Genomic DNA, 19,794 nt, shown 5'->3' with positions numbered 1-19,794 from the left:
CCAGGGTGAGCGATTTCCATCCCAGAATTTCAGATGAGATCAGAGAATGCACCAATTATAAAAGGGCGCTTCAGGGCAAGATGGAGGCAGCCATAGTTTTCTACTTTTAACGGCTCATAGAACTGTGATTTTCCACTTTTTCAGGTCATGTTCATGTAAAAAAAAAAAAAAAAAAAGAGTACATTTCTTGTCGTTTGTGATGATCATCTTTTGTCACTTAGACAGTTCTCTGGTTTCTCAAGAGTTAGGGGGTTATAGAGATTTCTTTGACACTTGATGTAGGTGAAACTGAACCATTATGTTTTTATATCTTCTAAGGAGAGCAAGGTAACTGTATTGTATCGGCTATTAATTAAATTCTGATACAACATTTAATTCACCGGCATAAAAAAAAAAAATCATTAAAGACCCAATCCATAATTGCATTCAGACGCCCTTATTTTGAGTGACTAACCCACAACCGCCTTAGTTTATTACGTGTTTCATCACATTGATGAAACTATTCCACTGTGGCGTTCATCATGGACTCATTTATTATGCAATAATTCTCTTTTGGAGTGAAATAATGCTCAAGTTCAACATTTTTAGGATGTTTTTGTGTGTACAGGCCTGTAAAGTTTAGAGGGTCAAAAAACATCTTTATATTATAATCATGATTTTAAAGCTGTAGAGAATAAAGAGAACAAATCAAAATGCCACAAAGACATGCTTTTTTTCTTCTTCTAAGAGGGCCACGGATGGTTAGATGCTTGGATTCAAAAAATCAATAAATCAATCATTATTTGTATAGCGCCAATTCATAACGAGTGTTATCTGGAGACGCTTTACAAAAAGAACGTATGGAAAAATATGCAGGAAGGATTTCTCCTTTGTGTTCCTCACGTTCCTGTTGTCCACACTTTCTTGCAGTTGAGGTGGAGGTCGGAGCAGGCCATGCATGAATGAGGACGCCGACAAAACATCCTTTGACGTTAGCCCCGTAAGGTCCACCTGATATTTTAAAGTCTGACTATTCCAGGGAAGCTCAACACTCTTCGTTTCTTTGAGAAATCGTCTCATGACACTCTGAGTGAATTTAAATTTGCCAAGATTCCGACATGTGTCATGGATTAAAGGCAACAAAAAAAAAAAGGCAAGGGAGGCTTAAAGCAGCCCTGTAGGAACCTCTGAAAAGAGCTTCTCCATCTGGATGTTAACTATTGCTGACTAGCTTGTGTCATTCAAACACCGAGGGAGACTTGGAGCCGCACATCTTGAACTGGAAAAGAGTTAAAGGCATCACCAAGAGGTTTTGAAAAATAGGTCCAAAGTTATATTAAAAAACGGTTTAAAGGGGTATATTCACATTCATATTTGGAGCATACTGACAATATTATTATTCCTAGAATCACAACACACAACACAGGTTGTTGACTGTAGATTTCACTCACTTAGCATTGACTCTGCGTGTGCTGGCAGGGGGGCGCCGTGTAAATGTAAAAACATGTAAAAATATGATAATAATATGAAAATATGGTGGAAAATATCCCCATTTTGAGGCGATATTTGGATGCTTTAAACTCAAGAAAATGTTAATACATTCACTGGAGTCTAATGAGACCTCCCCTGTTGGGCGAGAGAGCACTGACAGAGCTAACCAAGGTGACCCCCGTACAGATGGGACATCTTACGGGATCAGCATCGAGACTGACCTAAGCACAGCAACTGGTTTCAAGGCTCTGGTTACCCTGCTTACCCTTTCAATTATTTACATACTTCTTGTATTGAATCAGTCCTAAGGTGCTGAGAGACAGTATTTGTTATGCACAGAATCTTCCTCCTTCTTCACAGCGGCCACAAAAAGCTCTTTTATACACCCCGTCCCTCTTGGCAGCGCCGGTCAAAAAGGCTGCAGCCTCCCGCGAGCACGACGCTCCTTTTGGCCCCACATTGCTTTTCAAAAGATTCACTTAGAGCCTTGTGCTGAAGCTACCAGAGGGAAGGGTAAGAGGAGGGAAAGTGGACACAATTATGGAAGACATCAAAGTGGTGAGTTTGAACACCTGAGCACACAGATGGATGGTTCATTTGTAGTCTCCTTTCGGATGGATTTTTAAATACAAATGACAGTTTTTGACAGACATCAGAGGTGCTGTGTGTGTGTGTGTGTGTGGGGGGGCTCGGTGGGGGGGGCTGTCTTCAAAGTTTGTGGGTAAAAAGAATCAGACAGTTCATGTACTTAAATACATTCTCATAAATGTTCTTATCAAGGTCGTTGCATTTTACCGTCAAACTTATAATTCAAATCATTAGAAATGTCCTCGTCCTCACCTGTGAGAGCTCGCCGGCACCTATTTGACCGTCGTTATCCGCATCAAAGCGTTTGAACATCATGTCGACCACTTGCTTCCTGGCAGCCATGTTGTCCTTGTGGGCGCCGTGGATCTTAGACCCCATGTAGCGTTTGTCATGCAAATCCAGAATCTTGGTTTTCAGCCGACGGTAGTCGCTCAGTCTGCAGTTATCATCTGGGAATAAAAAAAATGAAAAAGAAAGAAGCAGAAGGGTTAGAAGAGAACGAGTCGTGTGGAAGAAATCACTGCTGTTAGAGTTTCCGAGAGGGAAATATTTTATTTTATGGTCTTAAAAAACACGATTTGAATTTTAAGCAGATGTCTGAACAGATATTTCATGAACACTTAGATGAATCCCAGATGATGGAAAAGGTGCGTGATTAAAAGCGTTGATCTAAAGATTCCTAAAATTGGAAGCAATGTTTTCCAATATCAGCCAATTAGTACCTGTGAAATCTGCAATCCCCCCGAAGACTCGCATTATTAAACAATAAGAAGCTTGTTTATATCCAGCCAAACCCTCAAATCTGAGCACCTCTTTGATTGTCTTCATCACAATAACAAATGCTAAGGATTATTTTCCCGAGGGGGAGAACAAACAGCGACAGTCGCGCAAGCATTTCGTCCGCCTACAACACAAAGGAAAAAAAGACGAACAAATCCATCACACGGATGTCAAGAAGCCGAATCTGACAGCGGCAGAAAACACGATGTTGTTGTATTTACAATCCGCCATCAAAAGGCTGCAGATCAAAGAAGTCGACTTCATGAAAGGTTGAGCAGAGTAAAGTCAGAGGCAAAGGGAAAAATAATGAGTAGAACTAGGTGTTGACACATGTCATATCAACTCCTCATTGTTAGATCTGGGAGTGTTTCTCCCCCTAATAACAGTTACATTAGCTGGTGTCAACAAACCCACAGGAAGAAAAAAAAACTTTGTTGTTTCTTGAGATGCTTTTCAAAATCTCCTGGGAGAGGGTGACATCTCGAGCTTATCGTACGGAGTGATCAAACCTGGAAAGATATAGAACAAGAAGCTGCTTCTGTGGAGGAAAATGAACTTATTATGAGGGGGGGGGTGGAGGGGGTGATCAGGCGAGAATGATTTAGAGAGCGCTGTAATGAGATCTCCGCTCAGTAGAGCTGGGTGCTCGCTGGGAGCTGATGACTAAAATCAGAGCAGGAATCAGAGCGACCCCAGAAACCAAATGACATGTCATTATGGGATGCGTTTGGATCTAATTTTTGTCTAAAACATTCCTCCCAGCATTCCTTAGTGAAACAACTTGAGCAATCAAAATTGAAATGAGATGCTGAGAGTAATCCTGACACCGACCTTCATTTTGGGGGTAAGAGGGGCTGAAAAGAATTTCTAACACGTTGTCGGTAAAAATCAGTTCAACAGAAGCTTTTAAGTCATTTCCACTCTAATCACAATTCTGTGCGACCTCGTAACCATCCACAGATATTCAAACTTTACTTCCTGGCATCGGTTTATTCAGCACTGTGACTAAACAGGGTTTGAGCTACAACAGTGATGAAGTCTGATTTCATTTTTCATGGTTAAACATGAAAGAAAATGTTGGCAGTGTTGGAGTGTTACACCGTCTCTGAGAAGGATCAGCGATATGCAGTTTGTTAGACATGTCCCAATCTAAGTGTTCATTTGAAAACCAGACACAAAGAAATAACAAGAAGTCATGGAAAATCATCGGTATTGGAATCGGGCAAAGGCTAAATCGATATTTGAAACAAGTATTGGTACTTTTCACAATAGGTGCATTTATAATAATAATAATAATAATAATAATAATAATAATAATACATTTTATTGAAAGGCGCCTTTCAAAACTCTCAAGGTGACCTTACAGAGCAGAGATAAAAACAACAAAGTAACAACACAACAATAAAATTAACATTAAAAACACAAAAGTACAGGATGTAGAGGAGTTATGAGACTGGATGGAGGATGATCAGACTGAATATGCCAGTTTAAAAAGATGTGTTTTGAGATGAGAGTTGAAAATGGAGAGAGAGTCGATATTACGGATTTGTGGTGGGAGGGAGTTCCCGAGTTGGGGGGGCAGAGCGGCTGAAGGCCCTGGACCCCCATGGTGGACAGGCGGGCTGGTGGTGAATTTATAACTCAAACAGTATGAAATGGACTTGAGCATGTGTATTTCTTTTCTAGTCTTCGGACAACTCAGATCACCGCAGGTCACACCTACACATTCACACACTGATGGTAGAGGCTGCTGGGTAAAGAGACCATCAGAAGTAACTGATCCCATTCATACACATCAGGAGCAATTCAGGGTTGAGTGTCTTGCCCTACATCGGACATGTAGCTGCAGGAGCTGGGGATCGAACCCTGGACCTTCCTGTTGAGGGATGACAGACTCTACCAACTGAGCCATTCCCCTCATCTGCAAAACATCAGTTGTCTGCACAGTCAGAAAAGTTTACATTTTGCTCATATTCAGATATGGAACAGCCTCTCCTGTCGAGCAGCTAACAGCGCTGTTCCAAAGGGGTTTTTTGCAAACTTAGCTGCCAGTCACCCCAAAGCATCAGAGCACCAAACAAGACTGGTGTTGTTCTGACCTGCATCCTATGGCTGTCTATTGTTTCTTCAGGTCTCACTTTGTAACGTTTACAGCCCGCCATCCTGTCACTCCTGCGTTGCTCTGTTCTGTGAACAATTGAGCTGTCCTAAAAACTAAAGATTCCCCACAGCTCCTCCTGGATTATGTAACTTGTAAAATTGATACACGTCCCCAAACCCCGGTGGAGAAAAAAAAAAAAAACAATCATGTAAAATATTCAACATAAATGTTGGCATTTAATGCATTGAACCAGAGTAAGCTTACAGCTGGGTTTCCTCTTCGTCTGAAAGGAGATACATGATAAAAACAGATGCCTCGATAAGAGTGTATAACTCATTGGTGTAAATAAGAAAGTCACTTCTTTTGCAGCCTCCGGCTCCAAATCCAGTTTTACACCTAAAGGACCCTTTGTTAGACAATGTCTCCCCCATCAGAACACCTTATGGGGGAATACTTTTGGGAAAAACAAGACTCATGTGGAATCTCTGTCAGTGATTACTGACGCTGGTGTGGGTACTGACAGGGGGTTAAACACCTGACTGAGACATTTAATGTTGGTTTTTCCTTTGATTTTTTACCTGTCTTTGTGTTTTAACAAGGCCTCTGTTGTTTCAACTTGGGCCACTGAATAACTGAAAGATCCCAAAGCCAGGTGGAGAGAATTAAACATAAGCACGGAGCTAGTGGAACAATGCTCCCGTTTGTTTTAGGAGGCACACCTGTCACTGCTAGAAACAGCAGAGTTGTTGACAGATGTTTGAGCTGCACACTCACTCTGAAGCTTCCTGCAAACATCAGGGTGGGAACAACAACAGTGTTGGCTGGTCTCCTCTTCCAGCTACTGCAGATAAGAACACAGCTGGAAGATCGATTAGATTACTAAAACGCTTTGGCTTTCAAAAAAAAAAAAAAAAAGCAGAGGTGACTGGTGACTTCTTGGGAATGGAATTGGCAAGGTTTAATTCTTTTCCTGTGAACGCCATGAGCCTTTAGAGCGCACGTCGTTCAGGCTGCAGCATGCCACATATCATGGGAGAGGGTCTGTTTTGACAGCCGTCAGTGCCAGAGAAGCTGTCTTAGTCACAAATGGCAGAATGAATAAAAGATAAATGGCTGCTGGCATAACCAGGGGATATGAAGGTCAGTTACGTCAAAGGAGCACATGCTGGTGCATGAACACACAGGCGCAAAGGTACACAAACACACACAAAATGTATAAGACAACACACATATGCCAACAGTCTCAAAACATATTAGTATCCAAACAGTAACATTTTTTAATTAGCTGCTGTTATTTCTCACAATTAAAGTTAAAGGAGATCTTTCATGCCGATCCATATTTGAATACATACATACAGTATAATGTCACCATGTTGAATGTCTATACTAAACCACTGCAGCATTTTTTCCACAACGTGGTTTCCTGCTGCTCTGAATGAGACTTGACCAAAAATCTGACATCAGGTTCTGCCGACGTATTAGAACAAAGCATAGAGCAAAGATGTAGGACAGGTTCAACCTGGTAGCTCACTTAAATTTCCCTGTGACTGCAAAAAACAGCTGGCCAATCAGAGCAAAGTGGGCACGTGGGGAGGCGAGCCTTAAAGAGACAGCATCTGAAATGAACCATTTCAGGCAGAAGCATTTTACTGATGCCAGTATGAGATAAAGAAGGAGATTTTTGAGTTACACATCTCGCAACGCTACTCAATAGGTGTCCTAAACTGACCTAGTTAGTGAGAATAATAGATCTCCTTTAACCAACATACCTTTTTTAAAGCAAGCCATTATGGAACAATGAACAGCTTAGAAAATATCAAATACAGTCCAGTGCATCAAGTCAAATCAAGAAGTACTAGTAGCATTCTCAGTCTGGTAGAACTGATTTTTTTTATGGTTTCATAGTGACTCAAATTGCATCTGAGCTGTGTGGGATTCATTAGAATGCAAACTGCTTGGTTCCCAGAAAGATCTGGGTGTGTAATCAATCAACACACAAAAACAAATTAAGTGATTTTTATCCATGATGCGTTTGGACAAACTATGGCTGCCCCCTCATGCTGATGACTTCGATCATCAGTCAAGAAGATCGGGTTTGAACCTCATGTTGTCAGTCAAACCTTCTATGTTTCATTTGCTGTGTAATTGTACAAAGAGGAAGCAGAGTGACCTGGCTGTTAATAAACGTTAGTGGAATTCAATGGAGGACATAGTGCATTTCTACATTCTATTTATTGGGTGAATTATCATTAGCTAAAATATTGTGCATTCTTAAAACCAAAACTGAAAAATAAATGAACAATAAAAACCAAAGTCCTAAAACAAAGGTTGACTGCAACTGTCATCCATTCTGTATTATGAGATGTTTAATGATCCCATATTATTCCCATTTTCACCTTTCATGTTGGCAGTCTGTGAAACCTATAGAGCAGCTTTGGAGCTTTAAAAAACTGGCATCCATAAAAACAACCTGATTTTAGCCTCTGCCTGAAATGGGTTGTTTCAGCTTGCCGTCTCTTTAAGGCCCCCCCTCCCCACATGCACACTTTCTTCTTATTTGCAAGGTTCTCTGGAAGCCTTTCGCGGGCAGAACGCTGCAGGAGGTCTCTCTCCAGTGCCAGAAGAAGAGAGCCTATATGTAAGAGGTTTCACCGGCTTACGTCGAGGCCTTAAGCCATCTCGGCATAGTGCCCTATGCGGTATTCTGGGATTACTCCAATTTATGTTTAAGTTATGAGCTGAAACTTTGCCCACCTTTAGGACATCCAGCATTGTTAACACTACATGTGAGTTTTAAAACAGGGATCAACATAAGAATCTAACTTATGCATGAATGTAGCTGAATGTTTGGAGAAGCTGAGTGGGGCTTTCTGGCACAACTTCACCAACTATCAAACAGGCTTGAAGAGGTGAAAAAGCTCCATCCACACAGCTGAAAAGTGTCTCATAAGGTAAATAAAATTGATCTTCATACTACAAGTGTTGCTGAATGTTTGCAATTTAAACCGGAGGCAGGTTGAGCAATGCATGATACTCACTTAAAGTGTTTGTCTCTTGCCTGTCATGTCACCGAAAAACATGTCATGACCCAAATACACCTCGTACACTTTATGGAAAAAGTATGATTTCTGCTGGACTGAAAAAAAAAACATCCAAGTGTTTCCTGTCTCCTCTATTCTCACACATCGAGCACAACACAACAGCCTGACCTTCAAACAAGCTTTAAGAGGACGTTTACAGACAAATAAAACCTCAAAAGGAATCTTAAAAAATGTTCTTCTCTTGTCATCCGACGTCTGTTCTATCATATAACATTCTTTATACAATGTGGACCTGTTGTTCCTGTTTTCCAAAATTGGTCAAGGGTGTTGTAGCAGCACCATTAGCTGTAAGATCTGCACTGAATCGCTTTAGTGTAATGCAGGTTTCGGCTACATTATTCATGGTTGAGACATGTAGGGCAGAAAGGTTGTGTGGAGAAGCCCGCCGATATAACTGAATTAGGTGGTTTGGAGTCAGGCTTTGAACATTTTTCATCCACTCACAGGAGCTTTTACTCTCAATTTTTCACTAAACCTCTCACTATTTTGTGGGATTTAAAAAAATCTTTGGAAAGGCATCTTTTCTATAACTGGGCTGTTAATCTGTCAGAGTGGCTTTTAGTCAAAAATGTCCATGAAGTGGTATTTCATGGGTGGGCGGTGTTAACGTCTGAACACTGGTGGTAATAGCTATGGACGGGATGCAGCTTTACTGTTGGCTCTGACGGCTCAGTGACCTTGCTGGTGACGAATGTCTCCGGTCAAATGGGCGCCATATGAGACGAGTGACTGGCCAGGCTCCACCATGAAGAGCCATTGCCTTGAACTGTTCCTATAACGTGGAGGTCAAGCTCCCACCTGGAGGAAAATCCATGTAAGGGTGAGAGGACTCATATGTGCTTCATTGATTGGAGGGGGTAGATCATTTGCTTGATTAAAGCTATTTGTTGAAAAGAGTAACACAACAGCAGACGTCCTGTGTCCTGTGAGTAAAGAGTTTCATTATTCAAATGAAAGACCAAAAGCTGTTTTTTTAGTCAGAGCCATTGCTGCCAACTCTCACTTTTATTTGTACATCTGGTAAATTACTAAACGGGAAGAATAGTTTTTTTTACAGCCTTTTTGAGTTGAAAGAAATAGTCCATTGGTTGTATTGTGTTGAGTGAGCTACTTAGCAGCTCATGGTCGATAGAAAGTGTTTGAAGAGTGCTTTGAAAATCCTCTCTTTGGAAGAAAGAAAATGTCTTTAAATTAGAGATGCATTAATTGTGAAAAAAGCACCAATGTTTTCAGTAACAGTCTAGTCGATTGCCAATTCACATAAGTTTATAATTCCTTCTTGTTAATTCTTTGTGTCTGTTTTTTCCAATGAGCTATGTTTTTAATTTGTTGTTAGTAGACCCTCTTCTTAAAATGTCACTAGCTCATGTATTATAAACTGCATATCGCTGATCTTTCCCAGAGATAGTGTAACACTCCCACACTGCCAGAGTTTGTCCAACAGGTGACTTCCTCTCCCTAATGACAAAACTCTTCTCTGAATCAGCTACGTTAGCTTTATTAGCTTTGCAGCTTTAAACTGATGCAACACAACAGATACACATCGGCTACTGGCTTCTGTGCATGACACACTATTTGCTGACGGGCTGATGATTGTCAAGAGGGCAGATGCATCATCCAATACTTCTTAATATTTTGTTTTGTTGTTTTTTAATTTGGTGATATTTCAACATTATTTAGGCTTCTGAATATTGTCTATTTTGTTATTTGTTTAAAATGTTGTTGTTTTTCTTACTGTGCAAATAAATAAATAAATACTAAAATACTGACGCTGAACCAATGCATCGGTGCATCCCTACTTTTTAAAAAGGAGTAACCCATCTGTTATGGCACCAGAGGGAGCTGCCCGACTGACCTTGAGTTTGTTCAACCTTAAGAAAGAACATTTGAAAGTGTAAAACAACCACCAACACATCAGTATGTGTTGAGCCAGAAAGACTTGAGCCAACTAAACAACTGCATCCCACTGTTTAGCTCTACTTGAGCGTGTGACTCAAGGCAACAAAAGCCTCAAACATTTTTTTTTTAACTTTGCATCATGAATTGAACATTAGTAAAAGAGTCATTGATGTCGGACAAACAGATTCATTGTGACGACCTAGCCTGTTGCAAGAAAGTGAAATAATTATATTCACTTCAATAATCTGATTCCTATCATGCTGAAAAGGTAGGAAACGACACAAAAGGAGGAATTTCTAGAGATTACAAAGAGCCTGTCCAGCAGCATTGGCTTATATCTACTAAAATACTCAGAAGATTTTATCAGTCTGCAACAAATTACATCTCTCATTGTACAAGCCCTTTGTGAAAAACTGCCAACAGAGATTACTGGACATAAAATATGCACAAACAGATAGCTGCTGATGAAGTAATCTTTCTACATGCTTGGTGTTTTCAGAGTCCGACCTCCTCCCTTAGCAGGTGATGATTCTGTGGATGAAATGGAAACTAAAGAAAATAAATAATGTTGTACATGAAAAGTATCAACAGGATTTAAACAAAATCCAACACTCAGACAAGTTGAAATTAAGAGTAAAGATAAAGGCTTAATGTGACCATAGCAGGAGAGTCAATACAGCAACCAGTACTGATTTATAATTTACCTCCTGATTCATACAGGTGACTCTCATCCTGCTTTAAAATGCACTAAAGACTTCCCCTCTAATCAGACCCATGCTGCCATTAAAAAGAGATCAGATAAGGGCCAAGGGTGTTCTGTGACGCTGCTGTAGTACGACTAAATGTAAAGTCCAGGGTCCTCAGGCCATTACAAGAAAAAGAATAATTACTGTGCCGAGAAGGAGCCTTCTACTTCAGCTATTCGCGTATTTTTAAATCCAGCAGCTTCATTCAATGTGCTTGCTCAGTTTGAAATGTATTTATTGAAGTCAATGAAAAGAACTGCTGAGCGGTTCATGAGTTACTTCAACAATGCAACTTTTTCACCAACTGGGAGATGTGAAAAAGCTCACATGAGATCAGAATACATGTTTTACACAATGGATATGTAGATGTAAACTATCCATAACGATTATTTCCTAAAAAAAACCTCCTTAAAGGAGCAGTATGTAACTCTGACACCTAGTGTTTAAAATGGGTACTGCAGTCCAAATTCTAAACATAGTAGAGAGCTGTCTCCCCCCGCCCCCCCCCCCCCCTCTCTAGAGTGGATGCTCACTCAGGTCACCATGTGGTGGACTCTGAAGCTTCAGTGTTTATCCAGCTCTGCATGGGTCTGTAAACCTTTCTGTGTTCTAACCTCTCTCCATTTTTCAAAAGCATCTCCAATATTGATCCTAGTTTGATCACGTTTCTGCTCGTGGAGCTTATTAGAAACATGCAGAGGCTTTTTAGGTCGGGTACAATCACTTCTATCTGAGCCACTTCTCTTGACCGCTTCCATCGCTGCAACACCTGTTGACCTGATAACTGCTCTCATATCTGGCAAACCGAGGGGCGTCCAAAACGGGGGTGCCTTAAAGCCGCCTACCTTCTCTGGTCCAAACAAATCCAGAGCATTCAGGAGCAGAATCTAAAGTTAGAAGGAGGACATACTGGCTGCTGCATTGTTGTCAGAGAAGCCAGCACTTCAACATAGAATGTTTCCTAAATGTCTGATCAGATAGTGAGGTCACTTTATCATTTCATTCAGTAGATATATTGCAGATTGTTCCCTTAAATTAAAAATGTAGCCTCTACGATTTACTGAAACATATGAATCAATTCAAACTGACTTTGTCATGATTTAGATTCCTGCCAACATCATGAGAAAGTCTCAGCTTTATGATTACATTTCAATGTATTCCACTTTGGGGAAGAAATGTTCCCACTATATACTTTAATAATATTATATGTGTCTATTAAATAACATAGTTCATGTGATACACAGAATATAAAGCATTAGAGTCAACATAGCGTCATAAAAAGAGCATATTAAGGGCATTCTTTAATGCATGAACTTATTTGGGTTTTGTTTAAGCCGAGTCTTGTGGATTAATGTACTTGAAGTTTTGTACAGTATGTATGTTGTTAGCTTTGTCTTTAAATCATTTTCACTGTTTTTTTTGTTGTTGTTGTCATTACAGGATGATTTAGTTTCCCATCATAAGAAAATGTCCAACATCCTGGCATCGTGGCACTTCAATTAACCTGGAAAACAACCACATGCCTACAACAGAAGAAAAACAACAAAACTTGGCGTGCAAACGAGAAACATGATGACATCCTCCTGAGTGCTGCAGCAGCGATCCACAGGGAAGAGCTGGATTGTGATAAACAAACTAGATGATGCATGAAGGCTAACAACAATGTTGGCTTTTAAGTATCTGTTTTTGCACAAAGCTTTTTTTTGCAGATATGGGAGTAATGAAATTGAAGTGACATCAACATTTTGAACACCTGCTTTCTAGGCAGCTCAGAGGATTCACTTCCGTGCACCAGGAATCTGCAGCTATCGATGCACACTGTGATTTCTGAGTGACGTCTACATATACAGTGCTTGATGCTTTTAAAAAATATACTAAGAAAATTAGACAGATTGTCTCCTAAAATGCAAATCTCTGCTTGTCTTATGTTGCTTTTCTAGTCCATTTTTATTTGGATCCAGGAGTTAAAAAACCACTTCTCTATTTTGGAAAACAAAATAAAGTAAAATAATGAAAAGAAAAAACCTTCTGCATGCTGTTTTGTTTACTGAGGCGATAACCATGAGTGAACCCCCTAACCCCTCCTCCTCCATCTGCCCGTCTAAAAGCACCACTGTTTTATTTATGTAAAGAAAAGGGTGGCTCAGCAGAATGCCTCGAGTCAACTCGGCCGAAAACTGTCCCATCCTTGCACCGCTGAGTCTGCTCCGCTACCACTGCCACCCTCCCCCTCCTCCAGCTTTTCCATCTCCGCCACCGGGGCCTCGGGTACTGCCACGGCTCACAATACATCAAGACAGCGCAGCGTGACAACTGGGTTACCCAAATCAGAGGTCACTGATTGCAATCTTTAAGAGCAACTAGAGGTGTCACCGCGGCAACACCTGACTGGATCTGAAATGGATATCTGGGCAGTAGGGCAGCAATCTCCTCACAGCCGCTCTGCCTGGGATGATACAGATGCACAAAAAAAAAAAACTCAGAGCAGACCTCAGGGACAGATAACAGACTTTGTATATTCCAGAGTTTAGAGTCAAACTTTCAGTTTTCTCTCTGACTGTCATACTGAATGGCTTTGCAGCTTTATAAATCTGAAAGGTAAGAATTAAAAATTGAGGTTTTCTTGACCTTGAAAACAGATGCAAGGAAAACATAACACTCTTAACATAAAGTCTGTTTATTTACAATCTTATTGCATGATCATCATCTGTTAATGGAGTTTACAGAGCTATCATGCGGCTGGGACACTTTATCATGCACTATGGTGGGTTGCTGTCTGACGCTTCTTTTCCAAAACAAACAAACAAACAAACTTGAACGCTCCGGTCACATTCCCATGAGGCCGAGGTGACATTTTGGAAACTTGCAAATGTGACTTCTACAGTCAACTTTCTCATCAGCTACCCTGACATTTAAGGTCGCACTGGTCTCTAAATGAAGGTGGTCACACAAAGAAACTAGCAGAGTCACTGTTCCTGCTGTAGCTGGTTAACTTGACTTGAAGTGTTTTAATAGTGGCTAAATATTTGAAACAGTGAGCAACAATATCTAAATAAAAACAAGAGCAAGACGATTTGATCTCTTCAAAGATGTTTTATTATTTTTTAGAGTTGAATTAACTTTCTCAACATGAAGGAGGAGGTAATGCAGATAGAAAGAAATGTCATCGTCATTGTAGCAAACTGTTCTGTTCTGAAGAGCTCTTACACAGCAGTTTCTTTTCTGGAGGGGGGGACTTTACTTTGAGGACAATTTTTTAACTTTCTGAGTTTTTCGGTAACAGCTCAAGATAGATTCCCTCCTTCATTCAGTCTCTGTCACTTCTGTTTCCTCCCTGGATGCAAGCGTAATTCTCTTCCTCCCATCTTTCATCAGGGCTGCTGCACTTCCTCATGTCTTAATCTTTGATGTATTACGCTCCACCCCTCCTCTCTCACCTTGAAGGGGATCATTATCATCCAGCAGGCTTTACTTGAACCTCAACACAGCAATCTGACTCGTCCCCCTCCCACGTTCATCTTCTTCTGTGGGTTTTTACACAAACTTCTAAAGGCTATAGTGTTCCAATCTGCAAGATATCAACTGAATTAAATGATAAAATGACCTTACTCTATCATCAGTCATTAAGGAAACATGCTATGTTGAAGTGCTGGCTTCTCTGACAACAATGCAGCAGCCAGTATGTCCTCCTTCTTACTTTAGATTGAGGTGTTTAATGGTTTTGTTTGGACCAGAGAAGTAGGCGGCACCCCCACATGGCTGTTTTGGACGCCCCTTGGTTTGCCAGGCAAACAACAAACCAGCAGGTGTTGCAGCGATGGAAGCGGTCAAGAGAAGTGGTTCAGATAGAAGTGATTGTACCCGACCTAAAAAGCCTCTGCATGTTTCTAATAAGCTCCACGAGCAGAAACGTGCTCAAACTAGGATCAATATTGGAGATGCTTTTGAAAAATGGAGAGAGGTTAGAACACAGAAAGGTTTACAGACCCATGCAGAGCTGGATAAACACTGAAGCTTCAGAGTCCACCACATGGTGACCTGAGTGAGCATGGACTCTAGAGAGGAGGGGGGGGACAGCTCTCTACTATGTTTAGAATTTAGACTGCAGTACCATTTTAAACACTAGGTGTCAGAGTTACATATTGCTCCTTTAAGGAAAGTTCTGCTACCATTAACAGCAACCGCCCCCCCCCCCCCCTTCAGTTTCAGCAGTTTACCAGGCTTTTCCTTTAGCTCTGTTAGACCCTCATAATGTTGGTTATGTCATAAGTTCTGATGGTTCATAACAAATCTTCTTCAGTACACAGGGGAACATATGGCTCATCTTAACTCCCACATTGTATTGAAAGCATGGCGTGTGAATGCTGTTAGCTGGAGCACATTTAATTATCACAATTTATGCATTATGCAAGTGAGAGAGACTGCAGATAGGAACACACTTCTTAAAGGCTTCTTTGTTTATAAGTGTTATTGCTTTTGTGTTGGAAGTCATTTTTTCAGGACAATCCTCAGATTTGATGAAATATGCAGATATAAACTAATTTCCCCACATCATCGTACACCACCAGACACACACAAACAAGATGACGGATGTAGACTGAAAAAAAAAAGGAAAAAGAGATGGCGAGAAGAAGCTCTTTGTTTACTTCTCAAATGTGATCCCAGTAGAGTCGCTCACACAGAGCTTATTCCTTCAGCACACCTATGCCGAGACATCAGATCAACACATGGCTGCAGGTTTATATTTGGACTTTATGGTATACAGACTGGGGAATATTGTTCTCCACAGTTGGGCCGTATGTCGACCGGTGGTGGCTTTCCACTAGACACGGGGACATTTATCAGATGTCACTACTGTAGTTGATTTAGAGATTTAATACGAGAGACTAAAGATCAGTGGGAAAAGCGAGCAAAATGAGACGAGTCAAACATTATAAATCAAGTTACTCTTGCAAAAAAAAAAAAAAAAAATGCAGTCTTGCTGTAATAAATCATCCAGACACACAGAAGTGATGATGTGCCCATTTTGGACCACTCATAGTGCAGGCAGGTTAGCCAAGGCTTAGTCAGTGGATATGAACTTTTACATTCTGCTCTCCTGTCGGGTTTTTGTGTTCACATCATCGTGGAGACATCTTATTCGAGGAGAGGGTAAGAGCTCACTTCTTTTGTTAAAATCTATTTACATATGCCAACATGCTGTGAGCAATGACAGAGATTCTGTGATTAAACGCTGTAACCTTCAGTCTTGTGAATTCATCATTAGTGAATGCCAAAAAATAATTTGAAAAATGTTTCTTTCATATCTTGCAAGGACAGCGTAATATTTTCTGTCAGACTTGTTATGCTTAGTTGCTGTTAACCCCTCTCTTAGAGGGGACATATGATAAAAAATCCACTTTTACAGTGTTTTTGAACATTTAATTGGGTAACCTACAAAATAACCGACCCACAAAATGTGAAATAAACCCATCCAGTCCTTTGTTTGTGGTCTGCATAAGTCTTACAACACAGAGAAAAATTCCATTTCAAATTTGCTCTCCTTGTGATGTCACGGTGGGATTCTGGAGAGACACACACACCAAAACGGAGCGTTCTGAGAGAGCTGGTTTCTACAGGGTCACAAACCTCCTCTGGTGCTTGATTCATGTTATATTTTGACCAAAGCACAGCACAGATGTTTCATTTAGAACACAGGGGACTGTTTGAAAAGGAGGAGAAGGGGGATCATATGTCCTCTTTAACATGCAGTGCTCATCGATTGATACAAGTACCTAACAACAAATTAGTAAAAATACAAATCCTACAGCCCACAGTATATATCCATGAGTTGAGTCATTATGATGGAGATAAAAGTAGTCCAGCCCAGCAGGAGGTCTCATTTGAACAAATCCAACCCCCGACTCAGTATGAGTTTGACAACCCCGCTTTAGACTGATCCCATATATGAAACAAATGAGCATTTTTACATAGAAGAATTAGCATTACATTTGATTTTAACAAATGAGTAACTGCTGAATTCAACGATACAAATGAAGGCCTCTGAATTATTCTGTAAGTGGGTTTTTAGTTGAATATGTTTTGTTAAATGCTTTGTTTTTTGTTTTTTTAAATTGGAAACACATGTTTGAGTTGGGCTCCAATTCATTTAAACTTTGATTAAACGTCAAAAAGGTGTGAAAAATGCTCATCACAATCTCTGAAAAGACCAAAGTGACATCTTCAAATTGCTTCATTTGTTTAACCAATACTTAGAAAGCAGAGACCTCCCTCTCCCTCAGACTGTCATAGAAGATAAAGTAAAGTAGAAAATCCTGACATTTAAAGGGCTGGAGGTAGCAAGTGTAAGACATCTTTTCATTGATTAATAGGGAATTAAGACAGTTGGCGACCAATCTGACCAATCGGTTCTAATCCAGCTCTAACAAGTTTAAACACTTGAATAAATACTGATCCAACTCTATCTGCTGGGGCTTCTCCTGCATTCAGAAATTGGAGGCGGCCGGCAAATTTCACTAGCCAGAACACATTTCCAAGAGCAGCAACTTGTGAATTTGTCATTCTATTTTCAGTTACAGCTGTACGCATGGTGGTGGCGCTGTATTGTAATCAATCCAGTGCACCAGAAAATGTGCTGCCATCAACAAAAGAGGAGGGACAATGAAAGGAGAGGAAGGTCATTTTTTTCCGGTAAGCGCGTCTGTTTGTTTTCTGTTGCGCTGCTGTACAGACATATCCCACCCAATGAATTGTCCTACAATTATAAACATCTACATGCAGATTTCTGAATTTGGTGTTCAGCCTGGGGAAGGTACATTTATTTGACTCAGCTGGGAACATTAGAGACTCCAGACTGCAGCACATTTCATGAACAGAGAGTCACACAGAGTACCACAAGGATTCATGTTTTTCCACCATAAACTGTACACCTAACTATGGATAACACGTATGGTTCATAAAATCAAAACACACTGCGTGCCCATGATGACAATAACTAATCAGACCTATTATGTTTTTTGTACCAGGCTGTAAACATGTTAATTTTTGCTGTAAAAACGCCTGTGGTGTGTATGTGACTGCCTGTGTTCCTGCAGCCAGCCTCTAGTGGACACTCGACACATTGACACAGTGGCACATTAACGTAGGAAAGGTACCACCACCGCCTCATTTTAAACCAGGAAACACCCTGATCTGCTTTGAAGATTATAATTGTGTTAAAAGCTTGAGAACATTAAGTGAGAGGACTTTGAGTTGGCCTTACTACGCTGCTGTTTTGGCACTGCAGTGTGGAATGTCTCCTGTAGCTACCTAGTTAGCTAACCATTAGCAGAGCAGATTACTTTTAGCCTACATTTCATCCAGCTTTCTTATTTGAACTTTTAGCTCCTTTGACTCAGCATATCAGTGTTTACTTCACCCCTGAGTGTATTCCAGTCCCCGGAGAGCTCAGCCTCTGAGAAATGATTGTCCTGTATGAATAAAACTGCAGTCTGCCATGAGTGTGTTTGTGGTCCAGAGGATTACAAGAATCAATCCAGCTTTTATGTAATGTCTAGTAATATACTGCAGGCATTAATGGATACAAGGAGGCATCTAGACTCTCTCTTTCTCTTCGACTATAAAGCAGACCCTTATACTGACCGGCATTACCTCTGATTATCACAATGCCTCCAGAGTCCTGCTTTCATGCCACAACGGGGTCAGCATTGTGCTAAAGGACTCTATTATCATCTATCCAGCCCCTCGACTCATAGCTGGGAACCATAAAAGAGTTGAAGTCCGATAGATCTGCTGCTCCAGATATGGCATACAGCCTTTATTGATCGGGTTATAAAACATTCAGCTTCACAAACAGGGATGGAGAAAATAAAAACGGTTGTGTCTCAAACTCCACCTGCAGCCTGCCTTTTGGGTTTTTACAAACTCCCAACATGCTGCAGACGGGGCACTGAGGGAATTCAAGATCATGCCAGTTTTTGAAATCACGAGCCCTGCCTTTAATGTTTATCTTGATATATTTCTAGAACTTATCAGGCTACCTTGCATATGTAAGTGCTGTCATCACTCTCTTTAATCTCAGTTTTGTTCTCCACCAACTCCTGAGCAGAATATCCTGCTCGACTGCACAATGTTTCATGAAAAAAAAAAATAGAAATGAGAAGCTAATTTGTGATCTTTTTTGCCCCTTGTGAACTTGTAACCTGTTTCAGGTACAATAATCAATATTTTGACACATTCTCATCAATCTTGGATGTTCTCTTTCCTGAAGTGCTTTGAGATCATCATGACCAAAGAAGTAGGTCCAGGTCAGCCGGGCTGTGCAGCATTTCATGTGTGACTAGAACCTGCATTTTTATTTTCTGATGGTTTGTCAGAAATCCGACTGTTTTCTGATGTATGGAGTAATCTGCCGTATTGGCAGCCAGTGCAGTCATTACCGCTTTTGACAGACTCTCATTCAAACTGATAGAGCCATGGTGAAAGCATTTCAAGTATTTCAAACCAAACACAGATGATTCTTTATGTCCAGTATACTGTGCTGGATCTTTAAGCTGTTCTCAAAATGCACGACTGCAATTTCCTTTGAATATTGAACCATCAGAGGAATTTATAAAAAAAAGCCACATTAAGTTCTATCATTAATGTCTTAAACTGCTTGGCTACCATTTTGTGGCATAATTTAGGTCGTGTAATGCCTCATTTTTTCCTCATTTATCATTTTTGGTTTTGGAGAATAATTCACAGCTCATTAAAAAACATAAAGCTGAATATATCAGGCAGAGATAGTTCATACTTTCTTTTGGCTTTGTCAGATTCTCCAATGAAAAACAATCTCTCATAAGGCCCATTTTCTCTCTTGTTCTGAAGTTGTCAGCCATATCAAACACTCCTGCCACATGCAGTATTCTCAGAATAAAAGAAAGTTCAGAGCACTTTAAATCATTTTTTTTTATAACCTGTCAAACGTCTGTGCAGTTGCCTTTTTCATTAAGCTCTGAGTCTGCTGGAATGTCACAATGTGTCAGGAGTCCGTTGAATAAGCCAACATTTGTCACTAATTCTGGACCGATCTTTGGCGCATTAGAAGTTATTATCAAGTTTGATAATA

The 19,794-nt window shown here is 40.4% G+C and overlaps 1 protein-coding gene across 2 annotated transcripts in view; it reads right to left on the bottom strand.

The window, feature by feature from the left end:
- Nucleotides 1-19,794, bottom strand: part of fstl5 (follistatin-like 5) — a 211,458-nt gene that overhangs the window by 98,725 nt on the left and 92,939 nt on the right. For both annotated transcript variants that reach the window (XM_020648482.3, XM_029280169.2), the window contains exon 5: nt 2,311-2,507. In XM_020648482.3, coding sequence (XP_020504138.1) covers nt 2,311-2,507 — 197 coding nt within the window. The remainder of the gene's footprint in view (nt 1-2,310; nt 2,508-19,794) is intronic.

Source organism: Labrus bergylta, chromosome 9 (genome assembly GCF_963930695.1).
Source record: "Labrus bergylta chromosome 9, fLabBer1.1, whole genome shotgun sequence".
Taxonomy (NCBI): Eukaryota; Metazoa; Chordata; class Actinopteri; order Labriformes; family Labridae; genus Labrus; species Labrus bergylta.
The sequence above is the reverse complement of the archived record's forward strand: the minus strand, read 5'-3'. Positions and strand labels throughout refer to the sequence as shown.